Source organism: Populus alba, chromosome 5, assembly GCF_005239225.2.
Source record: "Populus alba chromosome 5, ASM523922v2, whole genome shotgun sequence".
Taxonomy (NCBI): domain Eukaryota; kingdom Viridiplantae; phylum Streptophyta; class Magnoliopsida; order Malpighiales; family Salicaceae; genus Populus; species Populus alba.
In genome coordinates, this window is record NC_133288.1 from 21,448,730 (window position 1) to 21,466,362 (window position 17,633).

At 33.4% G+C, this 17,633-nt stretch overlaps 3 protein-coding genes and 1 pseudogene across 6 annotated transcripts; 3 read left to right on the top strand and 1 right to left on the bottom strand.

The window, feature by feature from the left end:
* The first annotated feature begins 421 nt into the window (after positions 1–421).
* Positions 422–1,935, top strand: LOC118062097 (uncharacterized). Its single transcript, XM_035075778.2, has one exon. It carries the CDS (start codon positions 772–774, stop codon positions 1,624–1,626), a length of 855 nt encoding a protein of 284 aa, XP_034931669.1. The 5' UTR covers positions 422–771; the 3' UTR covers positions 1,627–1,935.
* Positions 1,936–2,385: 450 nt separating this feature from the next.
* LOC118062095 (low-temperature-induced cysteine proteinase) lies at positions 2,386–5,398 on the bottom strand. Its single transcript, XM_035075777.2, has 5 exons — positions 4,904–5,398; positions 4,133–4,368; positions 3,807–3,947; positions 3,283–3,714; positions 2,386–2,792 (listed from the first exon to the last, which is right to left on the bottom strand). Exons 1-5 carry the CDS (start codon positions 5,307–5,309, stop codon positions 2,697–2,699), a joined length of 1,311 nt encoding a protein of 436 aa, XP_034931668.1. The 5' UTR covers positions 5,310–5,398; the 3' UTR covers positions 2,386–2,696.
* Positions 5,399–10,146: 4,748 nt separating this feature from the next.
* LOC118062094 (uncharacterized) lies at positions 10,147–12,875 on the top strand. Of its 4 annotated transcripts, none has more exons than XR_004689705.2 (8): positions 10,147–10,363; positions 10,643–10,784; positions 11,346–11,493; positions 11,565–11,640; positions 11,734–11,845; positions 11,992–12,083; positions 12,236–12,471; positions 12,659–12,875. XR_004689705.2 is itself a non-coding variant. In XM_035075776.2 (7 exons), exons 1-7 carry the CDS (start codon positions 10,331–10,333, stop codon positions 12,233–12,235), a joined length of 618 nt encoding a protein of 205 aa, XP_034931667.1. In that variant the 5' UTR covers positions 10,147–10,330; the 3' UTR covers positions 12,236–12,875. The 4 variants fall into 4 exon arrangements, 2 of the variants coding, with proteins under 2 accessions (XP_034931667.1, XP_034931666.1); XR_004689706.2 differs by having other exon boundaries at positions 12,669–12,875; XM_035075776.2 differs by having other exon boundaries at positions 12,221–12,875.
* A 389-nt stretch (positions 12,876–13,264) lies between these two features.
* On the top strand, positions 13,265–17,132 carry LOC118062270 (probable GTP-binding protein OBGC2; annotated as a pseudogene).
* Positions 17,133–17,633: the final 501 nt, after the last annotated feature.

Sequence of the window (17,633 nt, forward strand, 5' to 3'; positions counted from 1 at the left end):
ATTTTTAATAATACATCAAAATTATCAAAAAAATAAACTTAAAATCAGCAATTTAATATTTTTTTAGACAAGAAATACCTTAAAAAAATATTTTTTTAAAATAAATTTATCCACATTACAAATGAAAAGAACATTAGAACATCTCAAGTTTAGCTACTACTAATTTAATTTAAAGAGGTATTTGAGAAAATGATAAAAATTATTTTTTAAAATGATTTTTGCTTGAAAATATATGAAAATAATATGTATTTGTATTTTTTTAAAATTTATTTTTGATATTAATCAATCTAAAAATATAAAAAAAAATTAAAATTTTTTTTTTTTTTTAAATACCGTTAAACCACAACGTAAAACATCATCCCATAGATCAAATATAATTTTCTAGGAGTACAACCACTAACCAGGAAAATTTAAAGCCGCTGAAAATGGCCCCCCTTCCACTTCCATCCTGAAATCTAAACAATGAGAAAATCAATGTTTCTGTTCGATTGAAAACGATATGGCCAAGACAGGCACTAGGAAGACACAGTCGCCATTGACAAACGAGCACAAGATAACCCAATTCCCAACTTGGGTAACTCCTTCCCACGCCACCAAATCCCTACCCCACCCCCTTTCCATGTTATCCACACTTCCCTCCCCTCTTCTTAGCACCACCAGATCCCCAATGTCTAAACTTTCAGGCACCATGCTCACATCAGGAAACAAAACTTTTTGCTCATGGAACTGAACTGAACTGTTTTGTCTCTCTACATTTCTAATCCACTCCAAATGGCTCTTGCACGGGTACTTTCCACTCACAAACCCTCATTAAATCCCAACACAACCACCCTTTCCGCATTAAACCCAAATAATCTCGGTTTCCTCTCCAATTCACCTCCATCACTTGCTTCCCTCCTCCATCACCGCCGCCACAAAAGGCGAACCGCCTCTTTAAAATGCTCAGCTTCGTCATTCTCCGAGAAACACCACAACACAAACCATCCAAAATCAGACGACGTCGTTGAACTCCCACTATTTCCACTCCCACTAGTTCTGTTCCCAGGAGCAATCCTCCCTCTCCAGATATTCGAGTTCCGTTACCGCATTATGATGCACACCCTCCTCCACACCGACCTACGTTTCGGCGTCATCTACTCCGACGCCGTATCCGGCACTGCCGAAGTGGGCTGCGTTGGTGAAATCGTCAAGCACGAACGCCTCGTCGATGACCGATTCTTCCTCATTTGCAAAGGGCAGGAACGGTTTCGTGTAACCAATGTAGTCCGTACGAAACCCTATTTTGTCGCCGAGGTGACGTGGCTGGAGGACAGGCCTTCAGGGGAGGAGGACCTGGAGGCTTTAGCGACGGAAGTGGAGACGTGTATGAAGGATGTTATAAGATTGTCAAATCGGTTAAATGAGAAGCCAGAAAAGGAAGCGCAAGATTTGAGAAGGAATTTGTTTCCGACTCCGTTTTCGTTTTTTGTAGGAAACACTTTTGAGGGGGCTCCGGGAGAGCAGCAGGCCTTACTTGAATTGGAGGATACAGCAACGAGGTTGAAGAGGGAGAAGGAGACTTTGAGGAATACACTTAATTACTTGTCAGCTGCTTCTGCTGTTAAGGACGTGTTTCCTTCTTCATAGTTTTGGTAATCAATATTTTATAAAATGTATAAGATCTTACAGTGGAAAACTATTTAACTGGTAATTCTATGTGCGCTTACTGATCAGCTAGTTTGGATTGAGAGTGATTTGTCAACTGGTCTCACATGCATCGTTGCTCTGCTCGGGCTCAGCTATCCATAGATGGTAGAAAAACCTTTTGATCTTGCTAGTGTTTAGAAAGTGCGGAATTAATCTGGCTCATCATTGTCGTGATTATGCCTTTCCTAATTGATGATGTCTGGTATAATTGTGTTGTGATGTCCATTAAAAGTTCTTCGTTCTTGCTGATGTTCCCTTCATACTCTGCTTGCATAAAACTATTTGTAAGTGGCTCAAAAACTGTATGTGTGGCATTATTTAGACTACAAAATGTACCTAGTTTTGCATCAGTCTTCAGTTTAGTTTTCCAGTAGGAGCTAATATTTCAAGCTTTCTGATATAGCTAATGTTTCTAGCAGGCTAGCTTCCCATGTATTTGAAAGGTTTACAAGTTATTAGTCACCTCAAGCAATTCTTCTGATCAGAGGATTTTGACTTCTATTTTGATCTGGTTATTCGTCTCATCATCTAAATTTGCTTTTATGATTGTCTAACTTGGTAGATTTTGACGAAAAAATCCTAAATGTTTAGACCGTGAACCTGGATTGCTTCTGGCCGCATACCACATGCGCTTGCCATGCCATGAGAGGCATACTGGGAAATGGTTTACAGTGTAGAGATTCAGAACAGGAGGCAGGATGGTGCAACCATGCAAGAAATATTCAAGATTTTGGCCCAACTAGAAGATAAATACACTAGAAGAAAATGCTGTGTATGGAAAAAGTACATCCAAAAACATGCCCATAATAATCTTTATCCACCCCGTTGATCAATCTGATCCGACATAATTTTTCAAACTCCCTTCATCCACTAACGAATTCTGATGCTTTAAACCAACAGGCTCTAGCGTGTACGTAGTTTTACATCTGAATCAAGAGTCTTTTCCCGTCAGCATGGAACCGGACAACAACGGAAGCATGACACGAAAATTCCCTGATGTAAAGGGGGCTTCACTGAATCCAGGCTTCAGGAAGGGAATTCCAACTGCCAAACTTCCCAGAGGTTTTTCCCTCCATTGCCTCCATTCTTGTGGCATTACCAGCACGCTGCAAGCACAGAAGAGTTTTTTAAGTCTAAAATTGCTGAGCACTGAAAGCGAGCTAAAATACAATTTGGCTTTCAAATTCTTAGTAGGTTGTTGCCAAAATGATAACATCTGAAAAATTGTGTTAACTTTCCTAAGACAGAATTCCATGAATTACTCTGTTCTGCTCAACCTGTTTTTCCTATAAAAAGACTTCAAATTTGTTCACCAATACTAAGTACTGGAACTTTAAACCTGAACAATCAAATTGGCCTTTTCAGGAAAGAACCAATGGCCGAAGAATCAGAAAAATACCACAATAAAGTCGGGCTACCTGTAAAAAGCTTTAAATGAACTTAAATGGTGCAATGCATAAGAATTTGACTCCAAAGATCCAGGAATGCCTTATAATGTTCAGTAGATATTCAGAGTATTATATGATTATGTGCAGCTTTGACGGTTCACAGACATCACTCTCAATGCCCAGATGAAAGCAGAGAAGTTATACTGACCTTAAAGCACATGTTCTTGTCCGTGTCACAAACTGGGTAATCATGGGGGCAACAGTGGAGTCGATCCTTACAACATACGGCAGAATCCAATCCACAGCATTTCCATGAAATGCAAATTCCAAAAAATTTGCGAGCGCAGCAGCAGGTTTCTCCTGCTGCACAGTAAATAAGAAGATTACATTTAGTGGGTCCTGGTGGGGGTGGAGGTGGTGGATTTGGGCTCGTCTTTACTGGATAAGAAGCCAGCATGTTGATACCACAGACCCCTTGAGAATTGCCACTATTGCGCTGCATATGCATATAACCACGCATTCCCCAACCAGTTCCCCATGAGTTCTTCACAATCCAGTAATCCACTCCATTTTCTGACCCATATCCTACAATCAATACAGCATGATCCAAAGAAGTTGAACATGGGCCAGTGAAAATTCCCTATCACACAATAATCAGAAAACTTGCAATCATAATGATGTTTGTTTTACAAATTTCAGAAGTCATTGGTATTGATTGCCACAAGGACAAACCTTTGAATACATCTGAAATGCTCTCTCACTACCGCAGATACCCACACTCACAGGTTGAACGGCCACAGCTTGTAAGAGCTGTTTCTCGTTGTTTTCAGGCACATCAACATATTTATCGATAGTCACAACACGCCTTTTCATCTGCAATACAATAAGGCAAAGCATGCATATTGAAAATGTTATCTAGTCCAAATGAAAACACTAAAAAATCTACATGGCAAACAGACAAGTGCCTACAGATGCATATGCAAGAGGAGAAAAGAAACTGAACAAAAGAGCTGAAATAATTCAACAACAAATGCAAACAGTAAAATCAAGGTTCTCACCCTGTCCTTATTGCAGGTCCCATCCCGAGCTCGATACGGATAATCTTCCTCGGTATCAATCCCGTGGTTGTTTATGACAAATTGGAATGCATAGTCCATAAGTCCACCCCCACAACCATCATTGTAACTTTTATCACACTCAATCAACTCTTGTTCTGAAACGCTAACAAGAGATCCAGTGACAATCTTATTAATGCCTTCGATGGCTCCAGTAGCTGAGAACGACCAACAAGCACCTAGATAATCCAGAAGCTGATTTAGTTTCAAAGTATATTAAGAAAAAAATAGTTCTTAAGTAGTTGATTTAGTTTCGAATGACAAAAAAAGATGTTCTGAAATACACAAAGCCAGGTGTATGTGCAATTCCACACCTAGATAAGGACAGGCATCGAGTATTGTCCCGTGTATGATTTATAGATGATAAAACAAGGCAGTCAGGAAAAAAGTAACGCGTTTAAGCTAGAATAAAAATTGCGGTCACCATCACAAGGAAACATCAAGCACCAAATACAGTTAGCCACTACACTATATCATGACAGCAATTCAATTATACAACCTACAAACCCTCCTAATCAGGTAGACTTCAAAAAAAACAAAAATTCAAGACTTGATTTTGCATAGAGACTAATGATTTTGCCTATCATTCACCATACTATAACCTTTCACCTAAAAGAAATGTCACGGCAACATCCAATCAAATTGAGTATCATACGACTAAGCTTTAATGTATAAGTTAAATGTTTCTACCACTAAATCGAATATATAACGTACCACAGCTCCCTTGATCCTTGACATTGGTCACAGCCCCTTTATTTCTCCAATCAATCGAAGCAGGGATATCACCAACAACCCCAGTAATTTCTAGATTCCGATGAGCAGGATTCAGAGGAGCAGCAGAGAGTCCCAACCGAGAAGTCTTGAACTCATGATGGGTTAGATCAGCAAAGGCATTGAGAGCAAGGGTATAAGAAGAATTACCCTTGCTGTTGTGTTTTGTAACAAAATCATAGTTGTCTTCAAAGACTTTAAGTCTATGAGACCTTTCTTCCTGCGAAGTGTATGATTTACCATGTTCTTTGCACCACGTTTCAAACAGTTGAGAGATGTCAGAAGAAGAAGTGGAGGGAGAAAGGACAGAGATAAGGAGAGTGAGTGCAAAGATGTAAAGGAAGTTCATTTTTTGTTTGAGAGAAAAAAGGGGATGACTTTTGGCTCTCTGGGGTTTTACTGGATTGGATTGCCTGCACGCATGTAGAGCCAACCAAGTTGTGAAACGTGGCTGTTTTACACTGGAACTTTCCTTTTCGTATAAATTATAAAACACCAAGCCTGCCATCTCTAATATTGCTTCACGTGCCGGCCAGTTAAAGAGCGAAATGGTAAGACGTGTGGGTACACTTTTTAGTTCCGTGTCTTTCTTTTCTTGGCAAGGTCCAAAGGCCTTCGTTCATTTTACCTGCGCGTAAGTTTTGGTAATGATTAATTTTTAAAATATTTTTTATTTAAAAATATATTAAAATATTTTTTAAAAAAAACTAATAAAGTATTTTTTTTAAAAAAATATTTTTAGAAAATAGTATTTCAACCTGTACAGCTTAATTGACATGTAATATTAACCTAAGGTTCAATATCATTTCAAATTGAAAAACAAAATCATTTGATTTGGTTAAAATTCTAAATTAATTTGGTAATTAGTTTATTTAGATTGATATGTGGTTAAAACTTATTTATTAATTTGTTAATTGTTTTTATTTTTAAAAAATAGAAATTAATTTGAATTAGCTTTTATAATTCTGATCCAAACTAAATTATATATTTTTTAAAAAATATATTTTTTACTCAGAAATGTATTAAAATAATATTTTTTTTATTTTTTAAAAATTATTTTTGATATTAATGTATAAAAATGATCTAAAAATATTTAAAAAAATACTAATTTAAAATAATAAAAAAATACAATTAATTTTTTAAAAAAAAAACACTTCTAAAATATAAAATCAAACAAAATTCCAGTAACTATAGAGTTTCAATATTGAGGATAACTGTAAATGACTAGCATCTTTCCAGCTAATTTTTTTTTTTTTTTTTTTAATTTGATTTGATTCATGTACCTACCTCCCCGTTCACGAATCAGAAAATTTGGGTTGTTGAAAATTCATGATGTTGATATCTAACGAGAAATAAATAAATTTTTCTTTCGAAGCTAATGTATTTATTGCTTGGTTCCCACCAGACACTCTCCCGTTCTCATTTATTGGTAAGGAAACAGACAGTTTCAAGCAGAACCACCGGATCGAAATACATGCGTATATACATGCATGTATGTATGCATGTGTGTGTGTGTTATAGAAGAGAGACTTTTGTGAAAATGGGATAGATAACTTCGAAAAAAACATTAGTTTCATCAATTGAGCCCCTACAGCAATTAAAATTCATCTGGTAAGTCCATGTTTCTTTTAAGGATAAAAAATATTTTTTTTTTTTTTATTTTTTTCTTTCGATTCAAATTATTTTTTATGATTTTTTATTATTTTGAAATACTAATGTCAAAAATAATTAAACAAATATTATTTTCATGTGTTTCAAAAAAAAAATATTTTAAAAAATAACTGCTACTACAAAGGCTTTGAACTTTAGACCAAGTTGGAAAATATATGATACTCAGGGGACCTATTTGATAAGATTAGTAGTTTGAGGACTGCATACAATTAGTTTACAGTCGGGAGACTAATTAGAGGTTTGCCTTAATTTAAAGAAAAAATGCACCTTTAAATTTTTAAAAGGCACCCTCTCATCGGAAAATAAAAATAAGACGGAATATATGATGATTATAATTATTTCTCTGTGTACCGTTGAGTGGATAAATCATTGCAAACCGGTATTTTTCTGAATCTCTGTCAAGCGTTGATAGCCCGAAATAAAAGGCGATGCTTGTGTTCTTTGCTCGGTCTTGCCCGCTCTGTCACACTAGTATCCATATGGTATTGTTGAAGCTTTTTTTCCTGGAGTGTTTTTTAAATTATTTGTTTGTTTTAAAAGAATATTAAATTTCTATTTTTATATATTTTTAAATGATTTTTATATATTAATATGAAAAATTTAAAGATAATATAAAACATTATCTTGAATATTTTAAATTAAAAAACATTATATATCACTTTATCAAATACATACCATGGCAAGTTGGCGATTTGGACTGCTCAAGGGTTTCCTATTACTCTGGAGTCTCTTTGATTGTTTGCTTATAAATTCCCTCTAGATTTTCAACCTGACTTTCAATGTTATTCTTTTTTGGGGGTTTGGATTTCATATCATGCAATTGTGTTTTAATAATATGTTTGGTATTGTGATGGTTTTTGTATTTGTGATTTTTAAAAAATATATTTTTAAAAAATTAGTTGTAAAATAACAGTATATTTTAAAAAACATGTGTTTAGTTAAAATTATTGTGAAATGGATTTTTCATGCAGAATAAAAAAAAAATCTTCATTAATAAAAAACAGGTTATTTTAAATTTTCTAAAATTAAAATTTGAAACACAGTTATATATTTAGAGCAATGCAAAAAAAAAAAAAGACTATTTAGTTAATCATACAATTTTTCCCAAGAGTGGAGCCACGTGGGGCAAAAGAGGGGACAAATGCCCTTTTAATTTTATTTTTTAAAATATTTTTAAAATATTAATACAACATCCTACATCTTGCAAAATAAAAAAAAAACTAAAAAAAAAAAGAGAGTAGAAAATAACATGGCCAGAGAAAGACCACAGCTTATGGGTTTATATCTCAACAATTTTTATCCTTTTATTGTTTTTTTTCTTGACAATTTCTTTGCATCTTTTTTAGGTTGGTCTCTCTCTCTCTCTTTTTTTTTGTCTTTTTCTTTCTTAATTTATCTGTATTGATTGGATATATATATATATCATATCCATTTTTTAGAATTTTCTTAACTGTTATGGTTCTTGAATTCTTTTCCAATTCCTTGAGTGACAAATTTAGCTGGGGGTTATTTCATTTTTTTTCTTCTCTTTCAAGTAAGTTTGAGAGTTTTGGACTTAAATTTTAATGGGTAACTAACAAAAATCAAATTTTTAGAACTTATATTTTTTTGGCTAAAAGACCAAGTAATTTGCCAAACAAAATTTATATGGATGACTTTTTTTTTTTAAACACATACATGAAGTGCTTTAATATGTTCCACTAGCATTTCGAAGATTACTTAATCACTTGTTATTTTATTATTTGCTAATTAGAGTCTGAAAAAAGTAATTTTCATGTTTATAAACAGAATTCAATAATTTAGACTGGAAAATTGATTAGCCTCTACTTTTTGCATATCATTGCTGCCAATTATTTATAAAAAAATCATGTGAAAACTGATCCAAAATTAATCATTTAATTCAATAGGTTTAAGAATAGCTTAAATAACCTGGTAAAAACATGATATGGTTTTTAAAAAAACTTTAAGGCAATATTTTTTTATTACCAAATTTGGATTTACTGAGACAATGCCAAATTAAATTGACCTTAGTCATTCTATGACCTATGCCATGAACTCTAGTTAGTTCAATAACTTTAAAATTTTATAAAATTATTTTTATTTAATTTTATAATAAAATTACATGCTTGCAAAATTGAGCATTAACCCTAAAAAAAAAATATTTATTTAAAACTGTGATAATCCATATAGAAAGTAGAAAAAAATTAAACCATTAATTTTATTTCCCAACCAACCTTGATATTAAAGAATAATAATAAAAAAAAAAACAATCAGAAGAATTAAAAAACAAAAACTAATATATATATATATATATATAAAGTTTGATGGATAAACTCGTTAAATCCGTGAATTAGGTAGCTAATATCAACATACCAAACCCACAAATCAAGTAACAAACTCCATTGGAATTATTAATTTTTTTTCTAAATTAGTTTTTTTACTTAACTACATGATAAAAAAATAAATAATCATAAAATTGAGTATCAAATTAATACTGAAACTTTTTTTAATAATATGACAACCTTGTAAAAAGTAAAACAAAACAAATTATAAAACTTAATTCTCAATCAACACAACATAAGAATGATGGAATAAAAAAAAATATTTTTTTTTTAAATAAACTCGTTAGACCTGTCAATAGGCCCATAAACTATCTAAAATTTAATAACATGTATTTTTTCTAAAAATATATTTTTTAATACATGATTAAAAAATAAACGATCACATAATAAAAATCAATTAATAAAAAAAAAACCACCACTAAATCGGTGAACTGGGGCAACCGGGGTTTCCTTCACCAAACTTACAAACCAGGTTATTGAATTAACCTAGTTTTTTTTAAAATTATTTTTTATTAAACTAAATATTTTTTTTAAAAGATCACACTACAATGTTGTGATATTTTTATGATGCCAATCCAATATTGATATTTTTTTTGATGTCATAATAATCATATAAAAAATAAATTAAAATAAATTATCAACTTTAAATCCCTATAAACACATTATATAAAAAACTAAATTTTAAAAAATAACCAAAAGAAAAGGGTTAAAATGAAAAAAGAAAAAAAAAAGAGAGAATGAATTACTATTGTAATTTATGATGCTAATAGTATGTCTTACGTACACTTTTAATTTTATACTTAATAAAATAAATTATCAACTTAAATCCTTATAAATACATTATAAATAACTAAATTAAAAAAAAATAAACCAAGGAAAAATAAGGGTCAAAATAAAAAAAAATACAGTGAATTACATACAAATAAATAATATTTTCCTCATACTTTTTAGTATTATATTTAATATTTAATAATAAAGGTGGTGTTCGACGATGCAACCGAAATATTATTGGTTTAAAATTTGATTTTTTCAGCTTAAAAATAATATTTAATATTTTTAAATTATTTCAACATGATAATATAAAAATAAATTTTTAAAAATAAAAAATAATATTATTTTAATATATTTATAAATAAAAATAATTTAAAATATAAATTGTATCCCACTCAGAATTTGAACAGGCAGTTGAAGCAAACACGCACTGAAAACTCCTCGCTGCTTCTGATCACTTTTCCATTTCCTTCAAGTAAAGATAGCCCTAGAAATCTTAACACCACCGACAAGACAAACGCCACCAAATCATCAGAACCTTAATCTCCTCAGCCTACTTGTAATCAGCTTCCTAACCCAGTCAACCATGGACGTTGATCCTCGTCACTACGAACAGATTGTAAGTAATTTTTAGTATCGTTATAATCTCAGATTACCACCCGTTCCTTTCTAGTCGCGTTATAATTTTACACCAGCAATCACTGTTCCTTATGATCGAACCCTAATTTGTATTTTACATTACTTGCTTTGCAATGTTGGGAATATATAGCTATGGGTATTACTGATGCTGATTAATCGAATTGTTTGAAGCAACTGTTGGTATTAATATTAATTAGGGTTTCTGGGTTATTCTCAATTTTCTAATGTGTGGATGTGTTGTTTTTATATGTATTTACAGGGTATCAAAGATAATGATATCCACAATATTGTGCTATCCTATCTGGTGCATAATTGTTATAGAGAAACTCTGGAATCATTCGTGGATTGTACTGGGATGCCAGAACCTGCAGATTATATTGAGGACATGGAGAAAAGAAAAGGTATGCAAATCTTTTCAGTTTTTGATAGAAAAGTGGGATTTGTAACTTTAAAGCATGACCACTTGCTTTTTTCAATGTTTTTAGTCACAATGCTTGTAGCTTTAAAGTTTTGAACTTCTTTAGTTACGAGGTATGGGTCGAGCTTGTTAAATTTGTTAATATTCAAAGAAAAGGAATTTATGTAGTCTTTTTTGCGTGTGTTTTGGGGACTGGCTGCTTAGCCCTAGTTTGGTGTAAAAAGCACTATTTACCATGCTTAATTGCTGCACTTACCTGTTTCCATTGCAACTTCTTTTCATACATTCTTCTTTCTGGTGACGTTGGCTGTTTTCATGAAGATTATTGGAAGAATGGAGTAGATATTGCTCCGCTACTGCTATGCAATGATATGTATTGTTTAAATATCAGTAGCGATAAACCATAGATCCTGTTATTTTTACCACAGTAGTTTGCTTCTACTTTTTCTTGGATATAAATGATCTGACAATGATTTTCAGCTTTGTTCCTTTGCTGATCTCTATTCTTTTTTATACTGGTGCTAATCGTAAGCTATGTGCTCAGGGATATTCTGTTGTGTCCTAGAGGGGAATGCACTAAAGGCCATTGAACTGACAGAACAAGTGGCATGTGACTTATTGGAGAATAACAAGGACTTGCATTTTGATCTTTTGAGCCTTCATTTTGTTGAGCTTGTTAGTGCTAAGAAGTGGTAAGTAGTAGAAAAGTGTACTTACAAGAATATATTCAACTTATGTTAAATCATTGTATGCTAATGGACAGCACTGAAGCTTTGGAATTTGCTCAAAACAAGTTGATGCCATTTGGAAAGGAGCAGAAGTTACTTGAAAAGCTTGAAGTATGTTCCTTCCTGAGCAAACCACTTTAAGCATAGCTACTGTTTTGAGTCTAATATTGTTGGAAAATGAAAAACCATTTCCTATTGCTGCAGGACTTTCTGTCTCTGCTTGCTTATGAGGAACCAGAAAAATCACCAATGTTTCATCTGCTTGGCTCGGAATACCGGCAGCATGTTGCAGACAAACTAAACCGAGCCATTCTTGGTTTGTTCCTGCAGTTTTTTTCCTTGTTCCATGTTTTTTCAGAAGATTCCATACTAACAAATGTGCTTCTTGTTGATTTGATGATTCTTTCTATAATTATCATTCACACTCTTCTCTATTTATTTGTTGGTCCTGAATGATATCAGCCCATAGAAACTTGCCAAGCTATACAGCAGTGGAAAGACTGATACAACAGACTATAGTTGTAAGGCAAAGTTTAAATCAAGATCATGGTAAGGTAAGTCATGGTTAATGATTTTCCCCATTGAAACCGTTATAGGCTGAGGATTTTAGCTATTCTGCTGATATCTCAACTGTCCTTGAGTTTCTTCAGGACTAATTTTTTATAGGTGTAGTGATGCTTTACTCTTTTAGTATGTGTTTTTATAGGATGAGATTCCACCATTTTCTCTGAAGGACTTTCTCAAAGGCTAGATTCTGGAAGTGATTAAAACATTCTGGTGACGAGGTAATGAAGGCTACTTCATATCTTGTTGCCACTGTATGGTTTTGGTGTAATGTTTGTTCATGGAAAGATAACAGTTATCAACGCCCCTGCATCTGTAAAAGTTGCTGAGTAGGCTGCAAGCTGACTCCCGTGTCTGCTTCTTCCTGCATTTGGCGAGGTATGCCTCTTGATTGACCACAGCACTAGTGCATTTGAGTTTCAACTCTGCGCTGATTGGATTTGTCATTGTCCATGGTTTTGACAATCCAATGGCTTGTAAATTTTTGCTTGCATGTTGGAGACTAGGAATCTAGATTATTTTGTGTCCTAATGTCAAATTAATTCTGATTAGACGATATTGGAAGTCTTGTTTAGCGGAGCAAGGTTGAGATGGAAGGGCTACGCTATTTCATGGCACCATGACTTCGCATATGGTAAAAAAAAAACATAATATTGATTGTAAGAACTGCCAATGGTTGCTGTGCTTGTAATCCTATTTCTGTAATATGGTGTGTACAGGGCGCACCGTAAAACGAATTGTAATTCTGGAATGTTGATGTTGGAAATTTGCATATGCTGGCAGTGGATGATTTTAGTAATTAGAACATAGGTTACCATCATTTGACTAACTGCCCTACCCGTGAGGAGGAGGTTTCACTATCTTTTAGTGCAGAGTATTCTATTTGGTTTACAAGTTGCCTGGAGTACGGGCTACTGCTAGGTCTTGTTTGAAGCTTTTTCTATCTAACATGGCTTTATTACATACATGCCATTCTTGGACGGGATGATGAGGTAACAGCTAATTATCATCTCGTAGGCAGCATCAGACTTTTGCTCAGCACATCTATCGCGAGGATTGGTGAGCTAACTTTGCTTTTGCATTTCATTTGCGGACCTATTTACTTTATGGCCCTCCTCGGGTGTGTTAGTTTACCTTTCAGTGATATAAACGCAAGTGGGGCACCATAAAAATGTCGGACCTAAACTGGTCTCCCTTTTACCTTATCGCCTCGCAATCGTATCCAGTCCAAAATCCAAATGGGAGAAACCAACGACAAATATTTCAAGACACGAACTTTACAGAGGCTGCCAGTTACAAGCAAACGACTGGCATATTAGAACCTAAAAAAATAGATTTTTTTTTTGAAACTTATTTGTTGGATTTTTTACTTCTCATTCATTTTTAAAGAATCAGGTAATTCTATCGCAATCTGATCTTTAACTTCATATTTGTTGGTATTATGACATTTTTTTTTTTTAGAAATATATTAAAAAAATATTTATTTACTTTTAAAATTTTTTTTGACATAGTATATCATATCAAATTGATATAAAAACATAAAAAAAAAAAAATTTAAAGCAAAGAAAAAAAATAAGAAATTTTTTAATTTTTTTGAAAGCATGTTTGAAATGCAAAAATAAAAAAGGTTTTTATAAGTTGAAGTGTATGATGATATAATTTTCCATAATTTTTTTATATTTTTGGGATTAAGAAGTCTCAACCATAGTGTTAAATCTAGCTTATCGAGTTGGTTTTTTGTAGTTGAATTGAAAAAATTATTAATTCAGTAAAAACTTGATTAATTTGTTCAAATTTAATTTAAGTGTAGGTTAACATAAATAATTTTCTTTTTTTAAATATTGTTTTAATAAAAGTGGTTGATAAGTGACCCTGTAATCTAAACGACGAGTCTATGATCTTTAACCATCAATTTACTTAGTTAAACAACTTAGGGAATGATCTACTTGGATCTCATTTGATATTATAGTAGTGGTTGCTTTTTAGAAAAATGTTTAAGAGTGACAATGTTTTTTTTTTAAGTATTTTTTACTTCTAAATATATCAAAATAATATTTTTTTATTTATTTTCTGTCATCAACAAACCAAAAAATAAAAAAACATTAAAAAAATAAGCAAATTGTTTTTTGAATTTTGGTAAACCTCTATTTGGCTGCATTCTCAAATAGAAGTTCAAAATTCTTTTTTTTTTAATATATTAATTTTTGAAAAAAAAAAATTTAAATTAAAATAAAATATATATTTTTTCAAAAATACTTTTAAAATATAAAAATAAACTATCTTTATCTTTACAGCTTCTTGGGCTTTGAAATCACGCAGCTGATCCAAGTAGGAAATGGGCCAAACCACACCGACTTAAAAATTACATCATGAAATTAGAAACAACACGACCGGTCCATGTCTATATATAACCGGTAGCCGCCAACAATATCTCAGCTCTTTTCAAAATTTCAGATGATGCTGTCCTGTCCGTAGCTGCTACTCCATCTCCTTCACTTCCCAGCCTCCACTCCGGCAACGACATGCTGCCCCTCTCCCATTTCCTCTCCAACAGGCACTCATTTTCTAGGGTTTTAAAAAATCTCAAGCTAAACACTCCGAACTTGAGATTCTGCAAAATTTCTTGCGGCCTTGCTAAAGCCAAAGAGACAATTTCTACGACAAATCCTAATTCTCTAATCAAAGAACCTCACAAGTACTCTGATCAGGTAATAATCACCGTTAGATCAGGAGATGGAGGCCACGGCGCGGTCCTCAATATGTCTAATCAGAACAACAATGCTAGCAAGGGAAAACAGGAGAAAAAGAATAGACATTAGAGCTCGTATAAAAGAGATTTTGATGGATCGTTAATTCTTCCTGGTTGTGGACATGGAGGTGATGTGGTGATTTATGCTGATGAAGGAAAAGATTCGTTACCGGAGCTTCATAGCAAAAGTAGATTTAATGCGAAACGCGGTGGAAATGTTGATGCTATGGGTGTTTCAACTTATCGATTGCATAATGGATTTGCTGCCTCGACGTTGCGTATTCCTGTGCCTGTAGGTTTGTATGTTAAGGATTGTATTTATTCTTTTTTTCTATAATTAAAATTTTTTTTGTGTCTGTTACTTCGTTTTTATATTTTTTCTTGTTAATTAATGTGATAGGTACGGTTGTAAAGCGTAAACGAGGGAAGTTATTGGCTGATTTAGCGCAACCAGGTGATGAAATACTTGTTGAGAGGGGTGGACAAGGAGGGGTGAGAAATAATTGTATTGCAAGTTGGTGTCCTGTTTAATATATTTTTGCAGTATTCAGTTTAGAATTTATTATTGATATTAATGGTTTTGTGGCAGATTAGTTTGATTGAAATCCCAGGGCGTAGAAAGAAAAGATTAATGGCTTTAACAACGAATGTGATGAGAGATGATAGTGATAAGGTGAAGAACATAACCTTTGATTTATTTATTTATCACCGTTTCATGTATGTAATGTATCTGGGCTTAAGACTCGTGCTAAATTAAGTTGTTGAGTGAACCTCATTTGAATGGTTTTCTTGCTGGTTATGATTGCAGTTCCTTTATTGGTGTTCTAGTCTTTTTTAAGAGTTTAAGATATATGTAAGGATGATTATTGGATTGGACAACTGTGTAGTGATATCTGCAAATGGGTTTTGGTTTCTTGCCTATTTATATGGTAAACAAATACTTCTTCGTTTGCTTATCTGTTTTGGAAGGTTTTCTAATTGTAAAGTTAGTGATCTTGCCCTTTAATTTTTGTTGCTAAGATCTCAACATATGACCTGCCCACAGGCCACAACTCTATGGAAATCAATTACCTCTTGAACTGAGGCCCTAAGGTGAAATGTCGATTGTTGACTCGTACCTGTGAAGATAATTATGACTCTCTATTCATATCACGAAATGTTTTATTGGAAGGCCTTTCTGCATAGTTTTGATTTATTAAAGAACTTGCTCAACAAGAATTCTAGACTTTGCTATAGAGCTATAAAATAATCAACAACAACAGTATCTATGGTTTACCACCACTCACTTTTGATTTTCACTTATCCTAAAGGAGCCTTGAACTTTATGATTTACCGCAGGTTTTAATTCTTGGTCAGCCCGGGGAGGAGGTCAGCCTAGAGTTGATTCTACAAGTCGTTGCTGATGTTGGTCTGGTGGTAAGTGTTGTTTCTCACTTATTTTTTCATGTTTGTTTGCATATGCCAAGGCGGTTTACAATTTTAGTAATTGGATATTTTGAAATCTCCACATTGTAGAAGATACAAGCAATAGATCGTGAACTGGAAATTTGTTTTATATGTTTTGTTGGATTACTGTGGCTTTGACCAACCTTGCTCTTAATTACTACATTATCATAATCTTCAGATTACCAGAGATGATAACTTGCTTGTGTAGGGACCTTCCAAATGCTGGAAAATCAAGTCTTTTAGCATCCATTACACTTGCGAAGCCAGATATTGCTGATTATCCTTTCACAACATTGATGCCAAACCCTGGATGCCACAATGGTGACCCAACTTTAGGAGCAGGTATGTATTCATCTGAAGCAACATTGGCAGATTTGTCAGGCCTTATAGAAGGCGCTCATCTGGGGAAGGTGCTGTGTTTTCATATCTAATTCAACTATTTATCTAAAGCTTCTAGTTGCTAAAACCGAATTTTTCATGTCCTTCAGGGTCTTGGTCGCAATTTCCTAAAGCACCTTAGAAGGACTCATGTATTCTTCCATGTTGTTGATGCACCTGCTGAGGACCCCCGTGAATGATTACAGTTCAAAGAAGTATATCTTCCCTTTATGCTATATTATTCTTGGTTTATTATATATTTATTTTGAAAAATAGCTCTCAGTTTCACTTGTACACAGATTTAGAAGTGCTTTTGCTGTTTTTGTGAGTTGACATGACTTTGTTTGGTGAAATCTATGTGTATAGCTTGCCTATTTAAATAAAAAACTAAACTTCAAGATCTCTACGAACAGCTTTAGGGAGTGAACCCAATTCAATTAGCATTTGTTTTCTTCTTGTTTTTTTTTTTTTTTTGCATTGTAGTGCATTTCGATACTTTAAAAAAATACATATTTATTAAACTCAACTTGGCTAATGGTTCGACCAAGTGAGTAGCTTATATGGGGCCAAGCATAGGCCGGGTTTGCTTTTATATTGCTTGAGGAGTTGACTCGGTCAATCTTGGATAACTTAATGGGTCAACCCATAACTCAAGTGAACTGGTCAATAAATATATATATTTTAATCCAAAACAATTTCGTTTCACCTAATAGACCTGACTTGTGAACCAGCCCTTGGATCGTGCTAGGTCCTATAATCATGGAAAATACAATAGTTTATTCTCTGGGCATGCTCTTGACCTGTGTACAGTGTAGAGCTGTAAGCTTGACATTTCTCTTTGCGAAGCAATTAAGATCACTCCCAAATCTTGCCAGGATGTGGATTGGACCTGATTCATGAAAATCCCAAAAGAAAACAGGGAAAAGAAAAGGAGGGGCTGCTATGCAATGGTACACAGCTGTTAGCT

Excerpts from the sequence above, each read along its gene's own strand:
- LOC118062097 (XM_035075778.2), top strand. The coding sequence starts at position 772 with ATGGCTCTTGCACGGGTACTTTCCACTCACAAACCCTCATTAAATCCC.
- LOC118062095 (XM_035075777.2), bottom strand. The coding sequence starts at position 5,309 with ATGAACTTCCTTTACATCTTTGCACTCACTCTCCTTATCTCTGTCCTT. Across the intron at positions 4,369-4,903 it reads CAAGGATCAAGGGAGCTGTG|GTGCTTGTTGGTCGTTCTCA; the intron begins GTACGTTATATA and ends TGGATTATCTAG. Across the intron at positions 2,793-3,282 it reads ACAAGAACATGTGCTTTAAG|CGTGCTGGTAATGCCACAAG; the intron begins GTCAGTATAACT and ends CTGTGCTTGCAG.
- LOC118062094 (XM_035075775.2), top strand. The coding sequence starts at position 10,331 with ATGGACGTTGATCCTCGTCACTACGAACAGATT. Across the intron at positions 10,364-10,642 it reads CTCGTCACTACGAACAGATT|GGTATCAAAGATAATGATAT; the intron begins GTAAGTAATTTT and ends ATGTATTTACAG. Across the intron at positions 11,846-11,991 it reads ACTAAACCGAGCCATTCTTG|CCCATAGAAACTTGCCAAGC; the intron begins GTTTGTTCCTGC and ends GAATGATATCAG.